General features: G+C 35.9%; 1 protein-coding gene across 2 annotated transcripts; it reads left to right on the forward strand.

Moving 5' to 3' along the window:
• Positions 1-299: 299 nt before the first annotated feature.
• Positions 300-22229, forward strand: LOC141428370 (uncharacterized). Of its 2 annotated transcripts, XM_074088346.1 has the most exons (28): positions 300-586; positions 3009-3179; positions 3256-3378; positions 4282-4375; positions 5432-5594; positions 7940-8063; positions 8180-8319; positions 8429-8511; positions 8856-8967; positions 9878-10092; positions 11653-11756; positions 12234-12324; positions 12714-12769; positions 12854-12902; positions 13518-13669; positions 14360-14423; positions 14510-14637; positions 14761-14849; positions 14978-15449; positions 15701-15801; positions 15888-15963; positions 16221-16336; positions 16814-16970; positions 17048-17131; positions 17213-17273; positions 17501-17613; positions 17855-17939; positions 20121-22229. In XM_074088346.1, the coding sequence occupies exons 1-28, from the start codon at positions 437-439 to the stop codon at positions 20177-20179; spliced, it is 3432 nt and encodes a 1143-aa protein (XP_073944447.1). In that variant the 5' UTR covers positions 300-436; the 3' UTR covers positions 20180-22229. The 2 variants fall into 2 exon arrangements, with proteins under 2 accessions (XP_073944447.1, XP_073944457.1); XM_074088356.1 differs by lacking the exons at positions 5432-5594; positions 7940-8063; positions 8180-8319; positions 8429-8511 and having other exon boundaries at positions 304-586.
• The last annotated feature ends 7 nt before the right edge of the window (positions 22230-22236 follow it).

The following is a 22236-nucleotide window of genomic DNA, read 5'->3' on the forward strand; positions in this document are numbered from 1 at the left end:
TTTCGTCACGCACACTAGCATCCTTGCAAATTGTCTTACACCGTTCTTACGCACACTACAATATTGAGTTGCCGCATTCACGAACCTTTTGTTTTTAGGTAGCGCGGTATCTAGTCGAGCGAGCGCGCGAGACCAATCATTCATCTAAGGAAATGTACTTGGAATTTGAAAGTTTAGAGTAGCCCTCCCTTTAGAGCAATATAGCGACCATAGCGACATCCCTCGTTGAGTAGAAACATCAAAACTAACAACAAACAAAAAGTTAGCGTTCCTAGGTGGCGCTGGTAGCGATTAGTCGGCATCCATGGCATGACGAACGTTTCGATTTTTGTCTGTGGAATGTTAAAGTTCCCCATTTTGTGTCGGATAGGATTCAGTGAAGTGAATTATTATAAAATATTTTTATGTAGTGTTGACGCATTTACAACTAGCGAAAATGGAGAAAAGGAAAGAATCTTTAAGTGACATAAAACTATGTAGATTTTGTTTAACTCAAGACTCATCGTTAACCAGTTTATATGATCGGAGTCGGGACCCCATATTGGTGACCCTTCCGTTAAAAATCATGGCATGTGTGTCTATCGAGGTAAAGTATAGCATTTTTTATGTAATTTGTCCTAAAAACTGTAAATATGGTGTTTTAATGGCAATTCCTTTGGTGATAATACTGAGTTTACTGACATGGCGCCGAAATCGCCTTCAAAATGCTTTCATGTTTTTCTCAATAATTTAGGGTTATAGATGTTTTTGTTCTGTGAAATAAATTATTTCCATCATTGTCATAGTTATTGATTATTTCTCTGCAAGTCCTAAACAAGGCAATTACGAAGTTGCTTGCAGCTGTATGACCGCCATCTAGCGAATTTTGCATGCTTTGATGCTCTTGATATTATCTTTCCTTATTTAGCTTCCGAAATATTAAATTAAGACCTAATGCTGAACGATTAATCGTTATTTTAAATAATTTCTATGAGTTTGGGACCCCACAATGTAAGATTTAATATTTCAGTAATGTCAGCCAAAATAAATTACACAAGCACAGTCATAATTACATTTTCCAAACGTTCTGTTTTTGTCTTGATGCTTCTAGAACATTTATTAAAAATGTTTAAAATGTGTTTAAAAGACACAATAACCTCTTAAAATTATACCAACAATGGAAGCTATACTAACAGGGCTGGTTATTTCAAGTTTGTTGATTTGATATACAAATTTTAGTCAGAGACCTATCATGCTATGTTGCAAGACTGTCATCATTTGGTCTAAATATTGTACCTATAGGCATGCTGGTATATAATAGTATTCAACTTTTGAGTCTCCAAGCATTATCTCTTGTGACAGTTGTGGCACTGCAGTCTGTTATATCTTTTGACTATTGTGAGTACAGTCGAAACTGGATATAACAACATCATTTATAACAACGGATTGTTTATAAGGACGGAAGGGCAAGGTCCTGGCCAAATCCCTAATAAACAGTTAAGTAAACATATGGCTTAAAACAACATCCAATACAGCAACATATCGCTTAGAACGAAATTTTATTGATATTCATTAGCTATAACAACCAAATTTCTGCTTGTACCAGCAAATAAAACAATACGAACAATTTTCAAACTTATTCTAATTTATGAAGGAATGTTTTGACATAGTATTACCTACTACTTTCTCCCACCCCATCCAAACCCCTTGCGCGCACTGTTGGTACAGTCGCCAGCACCAATATCTGACATGACAAGCGTACATAATTATCTGATACAACTCCATTTCTAGAGCCAGGAGGATGTGTCAGATATTTTTGTATACTCCGCTGTGGCAGATATTAAAGCTGGTACTGCAAGTTTTCTAAAATTATTTTTTTTATTTCATTTTTCGACATTTTATTTGAAATCAAGTTCATAAGCACAATTTACACCTATACTACTACATATGACTACATATTAATATGACTATGTATTAGTGTATATTGTGTATAACAACTATCAGACACAACATAAAAGTTATATGGTCCCTTCAATGTTGTTTTATCTGGTTTTGACTGTATAAACTTTACTTGTGTGCTGTCAAGTTGCTGGTTAACTTGTTGTTGGCTGTTCCGCTGGCAGCTTTGTTTTTAGTCAGGTACTTTTACAAGTACAACACTTGTCTAACATGTACGTACGATGGTAGTGGGATTGGGGATGGTAACTGTGATTGCATGCTAGTGTGTTAAATGAATGGTCTCTGACTTCTGTAGGGATGTTGGAGGAACAAAAAATGGAGTATGCATGAATCAATTTTTCCAGCATATCTTTCTGCCATTCCTGGCTGATGATGGGGTTAGTTACTACTACATACATCTTCGACACACATGCAAAAATGGTTTGCATTGTAACAATTGCGCACATACATTCAGCACCACACTGATCAAAATTTCACACAAACTCAAAAAAAATAAGGAAATGATGTGATTAAAGAATAATGATAATGATCTTTATCATCATATAACACCTTCAGTTCTGTTCTAGCCAGCACTACTAAACAGTATATAGGATTAGATGGCTGGTTTGTGATTGATTATTGTTCTACTAATTTGATGCAGCTCACAATAAGTTAATAAAATATTTTGCCATATAACAGTTAGGTATGTAATCATTTTTAATGTATGACTACTATGAGATTCAATCATATTATAAACTGCCTTTAGAAAAACTAAAAATAACAAAAAAACTGAAATTATGATCTTTGATGAAGACAAAAATCTATCATATCAAATATATCACATCATATTTTGGGATTAAATAGATGAATGGGTATTAGTAAGAGTTGATTTTTAATTTTATTGCTAAATACTTACTCAATTCCCTGATCTTGCAGCTGCTTTTAACATCATCCAGCAGGTCAAAGTTACTCTGGTTAGTGTCATTAATATTTAGTCTTGAGAATTATTTAAAAAAATGGCACAATGATTTCTCGAATTGTTTAATTAATGAAATTGAGTTCGTTTACAAACCACCTTCTTTTCCACTTAGGTATTTCCTTCAGATAAGATGCCCTCTTACATCTGTGAGCGCTGCAGGACTTTCATGGATATTTGCTATGACTTCAAACAAATCTGCCGGCGAGCCGACGAATCCTGCCTACAGTTTGTTCAGAACGGGATTCCAGTGAGCGCAGTTTCCTGGCCTCCTTCTCTAACTAAGGTAAATATTGGGCACAAGTGTATGAATAAGAGTCAAACAAAATAATAAGTTTTTCTAATTAAAATATTTTTTCCAGATTTTCAACCTTACTAAAAAAGCTAGGCCTATTAACACAGTTGTTGAAGGAGGAGCTACTATTCAAGTTACATCGCAAGAAATGTCGGAAAATGAGGAGGATGAAGAGACATACAATATTAAGGTATAAAAGTCTTTGAACCAAATTGTTTTAGACTTGTGTAGTAGATGTACTAAGATAAGAATTACTGCCTGACACTGTACTAGAATTTTAAATATTCCCATCTCCTTTCTGCTTTGAGTAAATGTAGCAGAATGTCTTGAGAGAGCAATCAGACCAAATGGCTCCTTACTACTCTGAATAGCTCCGATTGACAAATCCGTTGAGCGCCAACTGAATCAAATGAATGGTGGTGTCTCATGAAATGATTCATTTGATTGACTGATTGCATTGATTGATTTGCTCCTGGCAAACCTCAAACAATGTCAAGTACTACTGTGCTAAAAGAACTAATGGACTGAAATAGTACATTTGCACAATTGTACTAGTTATGTATGATCTGTTTAGTGAATAAGCATGCACAACTCTACTGTGTATCTTTATGCAAATTGGTTTCCTTTGTGTCCCCTGCCACCATATGCTTAGTATCTTTATCTCAACAATCATTAATCCACACACTATCATCGGCAGACAATTTACTAGTTTTTCCTCATTTTAACATGCCAATTCAATGGTTTATTTTATTTTATTACCTATCATTGCACAAATGCATCATTTGAAACGTTTAATATCTGCTAATGTATATTATTTTAAAGTACAGTCAGCTGCAGAGAAAGGGTACCTTCCTGTAACGGTGCTATGTATGGATGTCGCCGTTACAAGGGGGTACCTTTTCTCTGCAGCTGACTGTACAACTAAAGTAAGAAGACATTTATAAGTACTTCTCGATAACAAAGGTTTGCCAAATGAATGAGAGATATTGGTCCATGAAATGACTTTAAATTTCTAGCTGAAATAGCAATAAGTGATGCTAGTGGTGTTAGTGATGGTTTTTCTTACAATTACAAAAATATTGTATTTTATTAGATTGATGCTTCCGGAGATGGTTCTAAGAGCGGAACTGCGTGTATTAAATTATCACCAAGGGGAAACAAAGAATCTACCACACCAAAAAAAGCAGGTAAGTCCTTGCCCTAAGACGAAAACCCCAACAATTTTATTTGAATGTTATAATTTATTACTGTTAGGTTTTTTTTCCGTATCTGCGTGTGTTCATAGCTTTCAATTTGTTCCATCATGGTCTTTTTTTGTTTAGCATTATTTGGTTGCAGCATGTTTATCTGGCACTATCTTCAGTTTATCTCTGCTTTCAAATTTAATTCCTTGACGCTCATCAATCAACAAGGAATTAATTTGAACACAAAATGCAGAGTGTAACGAACATTTAGATGCTAGTTATTTATTAGTGTTTTCGTCTATCCCGTTCCCACTCATTCCTACACGCATAGCTGGGCAGAAAAAGCGCGAATCCGTTAACCGTTTATTAACGAAAGGGATAACATAATAAATAACTTAGACAGAAAAAAGAAAATACTTTAACCTATCCTGAAATTTATTTTGGTGCAATTTAAAAATTATAAGATAAATTAGCATTCGTTGAAGTTTTAATAATTTAGGTAGGTGATCTTGATCGATAAGTGAAACAGAGCAGGTAAACTTATGTAACGGGTTAACTATAAGACGAATTTTCCTTTTTGAATTAACTTTGCCCATCTATGCCTAAAAGTTGAATCTACATGGTAAGTAAGTATTCGTATTTGTATATTTAATAGTATTGCTATTATTTCATTACTTAAAAATTATACAAGTTAAATGTGCTTTTAGGAATGAAAATATGAACAATTTGCTTTATTATTAAATCATTTTTTGAGTGTCATCGTGTATTAATATGGCATGCTAACAAAGAAGTTTTGAGCAAACATGAAATTTTAAGAGCTGTTACATATTGGGCCAATTGTGGTTAGTGGCGGGGCTGAGCCACTAGACGCAGTTCCTAGTTGATTCCAACAAGTTGTGCCTTGGAAGCTGCCACCCGCACGCTCTGTTTACACACAAGCCGTGCCAAATGTATGGCTACAGTCGTCCGTAAGTTGCGCGTGCTAGTGGCTTCGCTACGGCCATCGCACATGGCCCAGTGTGCGGCAGCTCAAAGAGGCGTTTCGATGTCGCGAGACAGCGGTAAGGAAGGGTGTGATGGTGCGCGTGCGGCGGCGCTCGGCGGGGCTGGGCAGCTGGCCGTGCGAGCAGTGCGACCGCTCCTACCCGCTGCACCAACTACTCGAGATACACATGGCGCAGAAGCATCGCGCACGCAACGTGCAATGCACCCAGTGCGACGCGTAAGTTACACTACACCTTCACTTTACTACAATTTAAAACAGTGATAAACTGAATCAAGTCTTATACATGTCTAAAATGTCAGTTTTCCATAATCTTACATGCATTAAACATTTGTTCGACGGTTGTTTAAGATTTTGTGGTAACAAGATAAATATCGGAAATAAATGTGGACGCTCATGACGATCTGATGTAATACATCATTTAGAAAAAAATTGGTCGTAGGTTCCTTTGATCGAAACACAGGACCATGGGCAGAAATGTCCCCACCCATCAACAGAAACGAAACATGTCTCATTTAATAGATCGTGGCAACCTGATGATATTTTACTATGACGAGGATCGCCCTATGTATGGAGTTTTTCCTTTAGTTTTGCCTATTATTGCTGGTAACTCAAAACGCCCCATACAAAAACATTCTGTTACAACAGCGTGCAACGGCAAGCGGCGACCGGTTGTGTGTTGTGCCCATACAAATTTGCCCGTTGTTTAGATTCACGGTGGCAAAAGTCAAATATTAGTAGGTATTTTGATAAAATCTTTATCCGTTAATACATAGTCTGGCCCAAGTATATATAGTTACCCAAGTAGTTAGTGGCCTAAGTATAATATGTAGAACTTGAATTTTTGACCACGGGGATTTTTTTTTTTGTTTTTTTTTTCGGCCAGGGTATATTTGGAAATGGGAACTATATTTTCTGTCACTTAAATTTAGATTTATCACTAAACTGCGATACCCTAATTATTAAATCTATCCCTCAGAAATATATTGGTCATCAAATTAATCAAATCTGTCTAAGGATGAGTCATCAGATTAATGTAAACCTGTATCCTAAATTATAGTTTGACCATCAAAATTCGATCACCAAAATAATAGATCTGTCACCTAATAAATAGATCAGTTCCTTAATTCGATGCTTCTACCTATTCTACTAAGGCAGGTCTGGTTAGGTACGACGACGAGCGAAGCGAGGAGGAGTGTTAGGCAGAACTGTTACCCTCAGTGCGCGAGCCGAGCGAGCGAAGCGAGCGTGCCGCGGCAGCGGCCGGCGAAGTACCAGAACCGAACATTTTCTGCTAATACTTGTATGATGAATATAAATGTTTTTAGTAGGTACTTGAGCCTCGGATGTTTGTATGTATTTAAGTATATATGTATGTATGTCTTCCCGTTGTTTATTAGCACCCTAGAACAAGTTTTGATTAGTTTGGGGCTGGGTTTGTGAGAAGATATTATTATTATTATTTCATTCATTCTTAATCATTATCGTCAAATTTCAGTTAAATTATTTGATAATCAATATTATTTTCCAGTGATTACGAGTATAATTAATTTAGGAAGCCATTTCTATATTGTTTGGTGGTTCAGTTTGGAACCCAATTTAATTATTTGATGATCAATATTATTTACGAGTAATTTTTAAATAATATTTAGGTAACCGTTTTAATATTATTTGGTGATTCAATTTACGTGACAGATTTACTATTTTAGGAAGAAATATTATTTATTAGGTCGCCGAAAACGCATTTATTAGGTGATCAATAAAATCATATCCTTCGGAAATTAATAATGAACTTGATAGCAGCGTGTCCTGTAATTATGTCTATGCTGCCGTAACAACTTGCATACAGCATGGTTGGTTCAATTCTAAACCACCGTAGTTTAATTTACTCGTGTAGGTACTATATATCAATATTCACTAATGCCACGATTTGTGGTACCCCCTACTAGTCATTCTCTGCCTTTTGTACTCGGAGAGTAATCGATACTAAGAGCTATCTAATATATATACTCCACCATGCAAGAAAACTCTACCAACTTATCACTATAACAAATGAGGCTAACCGTCAGTATAACTTGTAAAAATACTTATTTACTTATGCTCGTAAAGTTGGTATTTATGCTGGATCTCGGCGATATAAAATAACTTTTTATGTTCTAGTGCAAAAAAGTAAAATGTTCGTCATAAGACCAAGGTAATCAGGTCAACAGCCACAAACAAAAAAGTTTGTATATATTATTTAATAATTTTAATTTTACTTATGTAAAACTAAAAATCAATCAAAATAAATCGATAAAACTAAAAATTATAATTATATAGCAATCCATGAAAAATATAAAGTTCCTAGCAAGTGAACTATAATTTCCACTGTTGCTATTTAATTTCCTCACGATCGAAGTGTAAAGCAGAGGATAAAACTCGAGCATTAAACCCATTTCCCCCTCAACGTGTCTAACCACCCTCGCCGTACCGGCTCGGGTGGCTATATGAACGCCTCGGGTAAAATGGATCACTTTATGCTCTTGTTGTACAATCGACTATTACTTAATTTGGATTTGTTGCAGCAAATTTTTCTCAAAGTACGATCTAATGACGCACCAGTTGCGTCACACTAACGAAATGCCGTTCCAATGTGTTGCTTGTGATAAAAAATTCAAACGACTGATACTACTTAAAAGGCATGAAAAGGTAAGCCGTTTCTAAAACAATGTTTTTGAATTACTGAGTAAGTAGTGAAAACGATCAATAATAAAAGTAATTTGATCTAATGATCAGGTAACTTGAGCATAGTAACGTCTTTTCAGATGGTGCATGTTGATTTACCAAAGCACTTGTGCCCTAACTGCCCAGCCAAGTTCTTGTCTATGGACGAACTTGAGGCTCATAAGAAAAGACATGAAGGCTACTTTTCACGACAGCATGTTTGCACTGTGTGCGACAGAAAGTAAGCTGTGATCAAATTATTGAATGGAACTTGAGTGAAATTGATATTTAATTTTTTTTCACGTACCTATCCACAGATAACTATGTCAAAAATATTTTATTGTTCATAGGTTCCATACCAAAGGTACTCTACAGCGGCATCGGGACGTTGTCCATGGAAAGAAACATTTCTCTTGCGAGTATTGTCCGCACCGTGAGTCTATAGGAGAGAGTAGGCTCCTCACCTCATCCCCACTCATTATTAGCATAAGCAAAGCTATGAACATGCGCAAACTTATAACTAAAGAGTTATATCGCGAAGGCGAAATGGGATTTTCCCGTTTATATACATGCAGTACAGATGTCAGTAAACTTCTTGAGTGATGACCTCTCACTCGCGTCGTCATTGTTCAAGAAGTTAGCCGGGCGTCTGTAAGTTTAATCTTGTTTTGTACATACTCTGTATAGATTTATAGTTCGCCTTCGTCGATTTTAATATCAACCTATGAAATATATTATTCACTAAACTGAACTTTGACTTTGTCAATTTAATTGCAGGATTTTCAACCGTGTCTAAATTGACGCGACACGTCCGTGCCCATGCCGGGGACAGGGCTTACCCTTGCAAATACTGCACCAAGAGTTTTATGAAATCACATCATTATACTAGGTAAAGTACCTACTCTAACATACCTACAGTTAAATTAATCTAATGCTAAGCAATGGCTAGCAATAGTTGAAAAATTAAAGTCGTACACGTACATTAATAGTTATATAAAATTCTCGGGTTAAAAATGTTTGTGACCAAACTCCTTAGAAACGGCTTGACAAATTTTAGAACAAATTGTAGCTCTGAGAATAGAATGTAAACTATTTTTAATACTTCTACGCCGACGGAGTCGCGGGCAACAGTTAGTTACTTATTTAAGAGGAGTAAGAAACCACTATTATTCAATCGACATTAATCCAACGTCTATTTTTCATTTCTCGAGAGATGACAATGATGATTAAAGTAACTTGGATACCGTCATGCTTTTTTATCTCTTATCAATTGCACGCTTGTATAGTGTAAAATCCCGCCTACATTCTGCATACCTATTTAAATCCATTTATTTTTAACAGTTACTCTAGTAACATTTCGATCAAATATGTTAGGTAGAGGTGTATAATTTAATTTAGTGATCTACTGTGCCTTGTAGGCTGGTCCAAAAAAAATTCTATTCTCTCTGCAAGTTTCTCTTCTAATCTAACAATATGTACAGGTCCAGAGCGATTTAAAGATTATTAGGCATTTAGAAAGCCAGATGCATTTTATAAGTTTATAAGTTTATTTTATAAGTTTTTATAAACTATGTCAAATGAGCCGCACACAAAAGATCGCTCTCGTGATCATCATTTATAAAATTACTCCTTGTATACGGCGGCTTCGTAAATCAGGTATTTTAGTATATATAGTTTTAATTATTAACTATACAATATTATACTTGTGCAAAAGAAAAAAAACATCCTAACGCCTAGGCCAGTATCACTGTTGTTGTTTGTATGTTGTAGTGCTTTGACTCCATTCTTCCTTGGTCCAGGCATCTCCGCTTAAAGCATGAGGAGCAGGTGCGCTTGGCGCGCGGTGCGGACGCCGAGTTCCGCTGCGAACAGTGCGGCGAGAGTTTCGGGACGCAGGACGACTTGTACTATCACTCGGCCATCCACGCCACGCAGAATCTCATCTGCCCACTCTGCCAGGAGAAGTTCGAAAACGTGGACGCCGTCACCACGCATATCAGGACACACGTCAACGGTCATTACTTTCCACCATCACAGACTTACTGGACATGTATTCAAGTGGATGAGGCCAGTCGACATTTCGTGCTATCTTGCCAGAATACTTTTTTTTGTCATTGTCGACTTTGACCTAAATCAGTCGGCCAGTTACGTAGCTATTACGTTATGCGAAAAATTTTTTAGTGACAATGCGATTCTGAGTAATTCAAATACAGAATTTTGACAAAATTACGGTACTTCTCTTAGCTACATTATCCCACTGAAATCAAAAATTCACATTTGGTTCTCATACATTTCGCGGTGAATAGATTATCCACTTTAATACAGGTCCGGGCACTTACCTCTTTAAGTTTTTAATTATTTTAAAATTTATTTGAAGTGTTTAAGCTAATAACTAAGTAAATTTCCTTTTATGAGACGTCATCAGACCAAAATTTTACCGATTGAGTGATTTGAGATTCATTATGCTTAGATAAATATTAACTGTTAGGCTAATATTTTACATCAAAGAGGTTTGTAATATTTAGTTTCGTCTATGGTTTGTTTAGAAGACTTTCAGTTGTCTGTCAGGTATGTCACGCAGAACTACTACCTAGCTAAATTATTTATTGAATAAAAATAGTGTCACAGTTGCAGAATATTACCTTATTATTGGTATTAGCTTGCTTAAGTCTTAACATTAAGGGCCTGTTTCACCACACACTGATAAATTTTATTTGACAGATGAAAAGTAATGCCGCTTCTGTTTGTTCGGGCAAAAAAACAGGGACGGCATCACAATAATTTATAATAATTTATAATTTATAATTTTTTTTTTTATAATTTTATCTCAGTCACAAAAAAACCGGCCAAGTGCGAGTCGGACTCGCGCACCGAGGGTTCCGTAAAAATATTTTTATTACATGATGTAGCTAAAAATTTATGCTTTTCGCAATTTTTCCTTTATCTCTGCTAAAGACGTTGCTTCGTACCAAATTTCAAGATTCTGAGTTCACGGGAAGTGCCCTGTAGGTTCTGATACCCCTGCGAGTTTCGAAAATTTTCGGAAATTTGTGGCATGAACGGCTATATCTTTTGATTGCGTTGGCTTCGAAGTTTGATTTTTTCACAGCTCCAAGGGACAATAGACCTAAATATTTGACATAAATTTCAGCTTGATATCTTCACGCGTTCCTTAGAAAAAGGGTCTTAACAGACGGATGGACGGACGGATGGACAACAAAGTGATCCTATAAGGGTTCCGTTTTTTCCTTTCGAGGCACGGAACCCTAAAAAATTAACGAGCGCAAAATTAATAATTGGCAGTTGGTTATACTTCGTTTTTTTTAGCATTAAAAAGAATGAAATCGATCATGATGACGTGTCTTTTATTGAAGAATAAGTTACAGCAAATAGCAACAATTAGCAAGTAATAGTTACTTAAAATAAAAAAACGTTTTTCAATAAAAAGACTCGTCAAGATTATTACCCTTTTTCTAGTGCTAAAAAAACGAAGTATAGTGATAATCAATCACTAAGTTAAGTTGACTAGCAAGAGCGTAGTCAATAAAGCAGTGGCGCTTGTCTGTTTTTGCAGGAATAGAGTTTATGTGCGAGTACTGCGAGCTCGTGTTCACGTCCAAGGAGAAGCTCGACTCGCACATGGCGGCCGCTCACGAAGATGAACTGACGCCGCGACAGGTAAACTATACACACCCAGCTAAAAAAGCCGAAGATAGCCTAGTATAGTAAACCTTCCAAAGCAAAGGGTTGTGGGTTCGAACCCGGATTAACACATCTGAGTTTTTCAAAATTTACCGTATTTAAGCTTTTCGGTGAAGGAAACATCTTATGGAAGTGAAATACTGAAATATACTTTAAAATAGTAACACTTCCATAAAGTTGGTACATTTTGTTTGTAATTTGCTTATTCGATTTTTGAGAACAACACTAAATACGCTTCAACCGGAACAGCAATCACTGGTTTTGTATTGTAAGCTTGTCCGTAGCCAACACTCGATCAGCTATTGCCTACTTCCAGGCCTAGGTAATAATGTACTAGGTAATATATCCGCGGTAAACGCCAGTATGCTATGCTGAGACTGCTGGTATTTGTCCACCTTATTTTCAATATGTCCGCCGCAAAGCTGAGTACAAACAGCTGTTGTTTTAATACAGGAGTTGGGTCTGGATGAGTCTTCCGTGGAGGCTGACGCAGGCGAAGCAGACGTGGATGCGGACGATGACGATGAAGACAACGGACTAAATGGTGAGCCAATACCTGATATAGCAACAGTGTAGTCACAAACTTTTCTCCACGATGACAACTTACCGTGTTGCGGAATCCGCGACAACTAGTCAACCAAGGAGTTCTCAGCTGATAACACCACTCGTAATTTCTAGAAATGACCATCTTAATACCATCGGCAATATACATGATAGTGGATCAGAAACCTCTTTCAATGTCATCAACAAAACAAAAATGGTAAAGTTATTGTATTTCACAATCGGCATTTCTCACAGATTCAGTTTGTAAATGAAATAGATTCCAGTTTACTTTTTCTAGGCTTCGGAATTTCTCGTGTGCTCCTTTAATTTTGCTCACCTGTGAATTTAGGTAGTGATAGCATATTCAGTAAGATAAATTTTCTATTTCAGTTAAAGAAGAAGACGATCACATGGTTGTGGAAATTAAGAAAGCAGATGGCTACATGGTTAGTATTGTATTGTAGTGCATTTTTATTGGTTTCATTATTAAGATACAGTTGTACATTATCTAATTGTTTTTTTTTTCACAGCTCAGAAAGGATATTGAAGTTGGACAAACGACCAATACTAATTCGGAAGGTAAAAAAAAAACCGTTTATTTTCAACTGGAGTAAGCAAGCCCCATATCTAACCGAAGATAGAAAATTATAATCTTGGTGAAACCGAAACTGGGTTCGTAGACTTTCATGCCGCGTGCAGGAGCAATCAGCTTCGTGGAATGGCTCCGTCACTCGGTCATCTGCTATACTTCGTTTTTTTTAGCATTAGAAAGAAGGTAAGCGATCTTGACGTGTCTTTTTATTGAAAAACACCTGAAAAATAAGTCGCAGCAAATATGTAACAATTTGCAAGGACATATGATCATTTACATGCCTTTGGTATCATAACTAAATAGTTACTGTTTTTTTTAAACATTTTTCAATAAAAGGACTCGTCAAGATTGTTTACCCTATTTCTAATGTAAAAAAAAGAAGTATAGTTATGGCTCGAACACAATTTCGCTTACAGTTCCAGCCGATATTCCAACAATCCGTAATTCGATTTTGGTTGCAAATAGTGGTTTCTGTCAGACACTCAAGACAATACATTAAATATCAGTCTTCAACCTGAAGGTACCGCCACGTAAAGTCCTATACAAAACCAATTCCAAACTATATGCATGTCATGTATACCTGAATAATCTTTTCGATACAGACAGCGAGATGGAAGCGACCTACACGGAGCTGTCGACGGTTGACACGTTGGCGCTAGCGCGCGCCGGTGCTTCGCAGGCGCCCGTCGCCACTAAGTCCGAGGCCACATCATCCAAGGCTTCTCGCCCGTCTGCCAACAAAACCAGCGACAGGGTAAAAATCGTATCACAATACTCAATTAGACACTATTGTATTCTGCCTTGAGCACGAATAACCTATTCCGCCAGTGAACTGTTTTATCTTTTTGTCATTTCAACATCAGAAGCTTTGATTATATACAACACTAGATGAGTGTCAGTAGGAAACAATGCGATTCAAAACGTCCCAATTTTTTCTGGCTTGTGTGCGTGGCGACCACTTGACAGCTTCATCTTACGCTCGCGTTACGTCAATCCGGTTGTCACTGTGTGCGTGCAAAATGATACCACGTAATTTCAAATCCCCCAAAATTTGGGGGAGAATTATTAGAGCGCGATAGACGCCAGTAAAATAATAGTAATCAAATAAAATATGAATAAATGAAACTAAAAAACTGTTTATTCTCTACATACATAATTACCTGTTTATGCATACATTTGAGGGCCACATTTTTTACCGCTCAGTCAGTATAATAATATGCTATATTCAACAAATATTAAACTCATTAATATTACTATGAATTTTTAGTATTATAGGTTATTTTCCAAACAATCGATTTGATTAAGTAGCACCTAGCGCCACGACAGTCAAATGTTAATCTTCAATTTAAATAAGTTATCGACTTTGTATAAATTATTCTGTTCTCTCTAGATATCAGTTTTGTAGAGTGAGTCTAATGTAGATGCATCTTTTTTGGATTTACAGATAGGTATTCTTCGGAAAGCCGAGGCTATTAAACGTAAAGCAGCTCAAAAAGAAGATTTGGATGGTGAGAAAATTGATAATCCGATAACCTTACATGTGCCGTCATATACCCTTTGCATTGACTTTATTAAAGTTGTTGCTTTAATATAGTTCCACAGAAAAAAGAGAGGACTGCCAAAGTCGATAGCACCACCCCTACGACAACACTCACGACTCATCAACTCTCAAGCGATAAGTCTCTGCGCTTGTTGGAGAAGGAATTGCAGGAGCTTACAAGGGTAAGTTGCGCTTTCGAAATCAATTTGAATCTTCGTCAATCTGGCCGTTTAATAGAAATGTGTGTATTTGCATTAAATGTTATTCGATAAACTGTAAGAATATTATCTAATCGTTTGTTGTAGACTCCATGGCGGAGCGATGGGAAAACTACTAAATTCGGCGAAGCAAAAAGTAAACGGCAGCCAGTTCATACCTCAACGCCCAAGCTCAGGTTAGTATACATATAACATGGAGAGATGCTATTGTATATTAAGTCACTAATAGTAAGTTTAACTTCAGTAGATAAAAAAATAGTACAAGTTTTCGCATTCTTTGCACTTAAAAAATACGTAATTTTAGGTCTGCCGATGAGAAGAAGGCCCAAATAACAAAAATACCAGCAGGAGCTGAGAAAAAAGCTGCTGAACGGCGTCCACTTACCAAAGATAGTAAAGAACCAAAAGAAAGTAAAGAGGCCCGTAACACGGTTACTAGTACCAAGGAAGACAAAAGTGTTTCGAGTACCAAGGATGACAAACCTAGCACCAATGACAAGGAAGATAAGACCGTCAATAAAGAGGACAGGAGGGCTTCGTCCGCCAAGGAACACGATTTAGCCGCTGAAAAACTAGCCAAGGTTACTTCCGCCCAGGAACAAAAGAATAATTCTAAAGCAGAAAAAACTAACAACAAGGAAGGCAGGGTCAAAGCTGCTGCTAAAGACGTGCCTAGCGCCAGCAACAAGGTAGATGCCCCAAGCACGAGCACCACCAAGGAAGACAAACGCAGCGCAGCTGACAAGGAAGACAAAAATAACAAGGATAATCGAGAGGTTAGTTTCTAAATCATAATTTTCTCCAATATGCTCGGAAATGTCCGCCTAACTGTTGCAAACATAGTACACGAAGTTCTACCATATAGACTACAACAAATTAAAAAAAAAAACACTGCTATGCTTCGTCCGTCAAACTCTACTTATCCACGAATTGCTTTTTCCCGGCCTGTGCAATAATGTAGGTACTATTAAAACCTACAGATGTTTTTTTTATAAAACAAGTTCTAGTTTATTTGTTAATTTTACAGTCGCTCAAGAACGGCGATACGAGCAGCTCTGAAGAAAATGTAGTGCGTCGCTCAACGAGGCCTTCTAAAATAAAGAACTACGCCAGTATGATTCGTGATAGGTACGTATTTTAGCTAGTCACTTGCTATTCCATATGCTATTGCATACTGCGAAGGTGAATATTAAACTGTTCATTGTCATTTACAGAACACGCATGATTCGGGATGAGGACGACGACGAAGAGAACTCCGATGATGATTCTGATCTTGACAAGGAGACAAACGTAAATGAATCTTTTGTTCTTAAATTACAGAATTCATGCTTTTTACTTAAAATTTCTAATAGTTACTACTTAATAATATTATCCATCAACCAAACTTAGTGTAAAAACTACGTAATGCTTTTACACAATACATTATTAGTTAAATATCCATTAGAATAGAGAAAGTCATTTTCATGAGCAGAAGCTTGACTGAAATACCGATTCTGATCTCGAAGCGCTACTATTAATTCGTCTTATTAATCATTATTATTTTATAGCAAGTACAAACAAATACGCCGAGTCCGGCGACGCGCCGCAGGAGCGTGCCGAAGCGGAAGGCAGTGCCGGCGCCGCCCAGCGCCGACCGCCGCCGTGGCCGACCGCGCAAAGAGGCGTAAGTTATATATTATTTGTATGACAATGTATCTCTATTTCTGGAACCGATAGAGGGCCGTGTAGTGCTGGTGCCGGCGGACGTGAAGTGTAATTCTTTAATGCACTCTTGTATCGACTATTATGCCAACTATACTTGGTCATGTACCTGAAAATATTCATTTTTCGATTCCTTGATCCATTTTTGATCGATTTGAAATTATAGTTTTTGTCAAGAGTGATTGTTGTTGGTCATCTGAAAGAGTGAAATTAATAGAAAAAATAATACAAATACACAAGCTTAGCGAGTTATTGAGTATTAAAAATAAATAGTCAAGAAAAAATTAAATTCAATATTTGCCGTATATATTAGTCCACTTGCTTGCTCTAACTTGCGCTAAGATTGTGCGAACCGACTCGGACTTAATATTTCAAGTATTTCTGAGCACATTAAATTGCCTGGTGGTTACCAGAATAAAAATAATACGCATCGTTGCAGACTTACAAAAGATGTCCCTGAGGAAGAACAAGATGGCGACAATCAACAAGACAAAGGAGGTAGCAACAGCAAACCAGAAGAGACCAAAGATAAAGCAGAAGAGCCTGAGCCCGAGGCGAACAAGATTGCAACAGCAGATCTGCAGAATACAGCCACGGTACGGAATGCGCACAAAATTGTAATATTGATATTCCGTTGATTAAGAATTTGTAAAGTTTTTTATTTTCATTCCAGAGTGTAACTTCACCGACCAGTACCGAATCACAACCACCGCTGTCCAATATGTTAGTTTCGCCGACTGGACAAACCTTGAAAAAAGTATGTTTAATATCAAATCAAGTGTTTGTTAATTTTATCTGTATAATTGTCTGTCTTACTCATGTACTGTGTTTATTGCAGGTACCCATTAAAGCTCTACCCCCTGGCATCAAACCGCTGCCCTTGCCGATAAATGCTAGAAGTAAGTTCATATTTAATGTAGATCTAAATTACCGTATTATTAATAATAAATCCATTTATTCCGGGCAACTTGACCCATACAAAATTATTGCCGGAATAATTGAATCTCAAAAGAACACTAGGATTCAAAAAAACCTCAACTTTTTCCTCGCTTCCTATTGTCATCATTTATTTACTCATACTTAAAAGTATTGCCTCTTATAACGACTAAAATGTATTTTCATCCAGCGGCTGATTTGTGTCAAATGCAAATCGGCAAGAAAATGGTGAAGGTGCAGAAAATCGTCATGACTAAAGCTGAGGTCGAAGCCATGGCGAAGAAGGGTCTTTTAGAATTGAAGGTAGTTTTTTTATTATATTTTTAGTAACCCGTAAACCATAAAAGCTACTCCGTTTTGGATAGCATTATCTATCATACTTCGATCAAAGCTTTCGAGTGGTAAACTAGACTGAAATCTTTGGTTGTTTGGCAATTTCATTGAAATATAGTCGTAAAACCTTACATTAATCAAATTAAAATAATTTAAAACCCAAATAAATATATGTATGTAACTACATTATACGTTTATTTTTCTCTTTCAGGATGGAACCATGGTGTTAAAGCAAGGCATCAAGTTACCAGGAGCGGATCCCGCCGCCTTACGGTCCGGTCTCGTTAGTCCCGGAGGTAAGTGTATCTTATTTTAGCGAATAGATCGAAAATGTATGTACGTAACACGCATATGGGATGTCGTACAATTTTTTTTTTTTTTATTATTGCGTACAGTCACCAGCATTAATATCTGCCACAGCGGAACGTGCAAAAATATCTGACACGTCCTTCCGGCCCTAGAAATAGTCGTATCAGATATTTATGCACCCTTGGTGCTGGTGACTGTACAAGTTGCAATCGCTACATTGTTCTTTCTTCTGTCCGCTTTATAAAGGCGCAGGTCCGGCAGATTTTATAAACACTTAATATGAGTATGGTTTATATCAATCCAATTTATGAAAAGTGTTAATATGTAAAGACGCCATTTACCCGACCGTAGACATTTAGTGATGTGAAAACCTAGAACCTAGTGCAAAACAATTAATCTGTTCAGTATATCGATTAATTAATAATTGAATAGATCAAAGTATTTTTGTCTATTTTATTATTTACAGTACTTGATTCAATTCCAAAGACTGTGTATTCAGTTATAAAAGCAGTATCTATTTTTTTAATTTTAACGTAAGTAAAAAAAATCGCTTTATAAATTATCAAGCAGTAATCGATTTTCAAAATGTCAAATTTTCCACCATCTCTACGCTAGTCTATGCTACTACAGATTATACCCATGTTTCATTCAAGAAATAACATCAGATTTTGACGAAGATTTTTCAAATTAAAATTTAATATTGAAATAAAGTTAATTTTGGTGATAAAATTAATATACATACGTCTAGTTAAAAGACACGAATTATAGATGAATGTGTTGTGAAATTTCATTTGGCAAACTAATATTTGGCATAACTTTACTTCGCATTTTTCTTATTTCACAACATTTTTACATTGCATAATTTTACTTCATCACTTTTATGTGGCAAATAATTATGTAGAAAATGATTGGCTTAGGCAAGTAACAAATTTTCAAATAACATCTGGGCAATTTTTATATTGCAAAGTTTGACTTCAATTTGATTTGTGCGAGCGAGCAAGACGGTTCGGAGCAGAAGAGACTTGAATAGTTTAGGTTCAGAAGCTTAGTTTAGACTTCGATGTTAGGTTATATTTTATAGCAGCCAGGATAACTGCCACTAGAAAAGTAGGATGGATGCCATTCAATAAGTTGATAAATTAAGGTATGCCAATTAATACATCGGACGAAAACATAAATTACATCTTTAAAAAAATCCAGGTGATAATTTGCATAAAAATAATTTATCGAATCATTAGTTGGGAAATGATATCAGTGCGAAACGTTGAGTTGGGAAATAACACTTCGCCTAAATAAAAATATGGGATAAATAGTTTGGGAGTTAGGTTTGGGAATAATTTGCTAAATAATTTTCGCCTAAACATTAGTAAACCGTGTTATTGATGCTATCCACTGGGTGTTTATAAAAGAATTTTGATAAAATCGTTTTTTTACAGTTTATATAAATTGGATTGATATAAACCATACTACATAATTTTTAATCATGTACGGTTTTTTTATTTTTATAAAAAAGGCTAACTTCTCGTTTTATTTTACAATTTGTGTGACTGCAGTTTGAACTGTTATTTTTATTAAGTGTATAAAGGCTGACCAGGAATATAAAAAACCTCGCGCGAGGGTAGCACTTCTACGTTTTATATTGCAACATTCTTTACACTTACTATACGATACCTACCAGTCATATTGACAACGGTGTCGGTGATGTTATTTAAAGGAATATTTTGTAATCCCTCCGACTTTTTCTACTTTTATACTTACATTGTGAATTAGTTTCCTTCCAGGGCTATGGATAAACTTCGGCATTTTAACGCACAAAAACACAAAATAACACTTTAAAATACCATGCGCAAACAACGTTAAACTTTGACAGCAATAGACAGATGACATTTTAATTTAGTGTTACCAGTGCAAGAAATTAGTTCTATTGGTTTTCCGCAATATGGCGAGGTTTTTTATAATTCTGGTTAGCCTTTACAATATCCTGCGCCGTTGAAGACAAAACATTATGAACAATAATGTGGCGCAAGTTGAATAGAGACAGCGCAACTTTCGTTACGTTGAAAATTCTGCCTTTACAGGACCTGATTTTTTTGTATTATAATTTATTTTTAAATAATCGGCTTAGTGTGCGTAAATTACCTATTACCAAAGTGAACTTATTATTTCAGCTGTTCGCAAAGTGTCAGCAACTCCGATGCGGTGTACCTTCGACGGAGAAGAAGCATAATAATTCATTGATGATTACTTATAATAATGTAAAATTGCATTCTAAGAAGAATATCAGCTCACAAAAGTATCTTATCACTCATTAGACGCGACATGAAACCGATTATTTCATAAGTAGGTTAAGTAAGGTTCATACTATGATTATGATTCTGACATAAATGACATTGAATTACCTTTAAACCAATTTAACCGATTAGACAGATTTTTCTCATAAATAAAACATTTGGATGAAAAAAGTCTTAAAATAGTATATGTTTAGTAACAATATATAATCGTTAAGACAATTGTAGCATTTTGAATACTTGTTAAAAATAAGTATATTTTAAAATAAGCCTCTTGTTCATAAGAGAGGCGCAGCGATCCAAAATTATAGTACCGCATGGCTCTACCGGTATCAAATTGGTCGACAGGTAAACGATCGTTTTTATTATTCGCCGTGACATGAAGTCCATTGTTTCGCCGTGTGCCGCCACGGTTTTGACGTGCACGGCGAACCATAAATGGGTCCAACCTTTATTATAGGTTATAGTTAATTGTGCGGTAAAGAACTTGCACGCTTTAAATGGAATTTTTGATTTTTACTTTTAATTAGAAGTTATTTCTTTTAAACTTACTCCTTAAATCGATTTACAACGATGAGCCTTAATGTTAAATCAACTCTCAATAAATTCTATTATTAATATTTTAATGTCATTTTCCATTAAATCATTTGTTTGTTTACTATTGGTGAATTGATCCTTGACCATTATTGTTATCATAATTATTAGCTGTGTACAAGCACACATGGGGTATTTGTACTAGATCTTCGAATTAGTCTGCTAATGATACTAAAGGTTTTCCATATTACGACTACGCATCTTTTATTCTTCATGGGCCGTCCGCCGCGGACGGCCTCCTGTCTGATTTAATCCGCAACGTATGAATTTGTATAATCCGTACCGCACCGCAGCGGAAGTCCATTACTAAAAGGAGCTTCAGCCGATTCAATTAAACATTCGATTTGAGTATTCATTAAATGTATCCATAACATGTGTTTAGATTTGATATTTAATAAATGTGTATTGTTACAGTAAAATTGCTGTATATGATGTATTTCATGTGGTTAACCTTTTAACCGCCATTTATTGGGTATTTGAATTTTAAAACACAGAGTCGGTATGCAGTTAATTTTACCGATAGTTTTATATTTAAGACATATCTGATAATTAGGGTTTGGATTCTCGTGGCATTTTTGGACTGGTAATGCAGAGAAGTCGTCGTTATGTACTATTTATAATTGAATGAATGAGTGAATGGTAAAAACTTTACTTATGTAAAATTTTGCGTGAACTATTTCTATTCACATTCACGTGTGAATTAACAATTTTCCACTTTCTAAAGCTATCAATCACCTGTTTTTTTTTTTTTCAAAAACCCGTTGGTTTACTCTAATACCTCACTCCCAATATAGGATAATTAGTACCAATTTCACCATACGATGTTAAATAAATGTTAATGGACTGTTAGTTCATACATTCAGCTGTCAAAATGTATGAACTAACAGTTGATTAACAATTAACATCTCAACATATGTTTTTCAAAGTTTCATAAAACACATGTTTCTTTTCTTTTTAATATGCTCTACTATTATACAAGACATTTCATTCCATGACAATTTAAACAACATACTTTTTATTCAAATTCTTATGTGTCATTCATTCAATCATAAAAATATCTATAATAACGACTCCACTGCACTCTGTTCAAAATTGCCACCAAACATCCCAACTCTACTGATAATGTATTGTATTAGTTGCGACTCCGGTGATCGGCGGAGACGACCAGAGCAAGTCGTGATTCGCTTTGTCGGTCACAGTAGTCCCCTTAGTAAAATGTGCGTGCTAGCCTTGATTGACGGCGGTTAAAAGGATAAATTATAATAAAACTAGTGTTGATTATGTTCTACTTGGAATTTGATTATGTTGTATGTACTTCGTACTAGGTACATTTTGATTTATTCGACTAGAAATTAAGAATGACGATGAGAAAATAAAGAATAGATCACATCACAATATATGG

The sequence above is a fragment of the Choristoneura fumiferana genome, chromosome Z, assembly GCF_025370935.1.
Source record: "Choristoneura fumiferana chromosome Z, NRCan_CFum_1, whole genome shotgun sequence".
NCBI lineage: Eukaryota > Metazoa > Arthropoda > Insecta > Lepidoptera > Tortricidae > Choristoneura > Choristoneura fumiferana.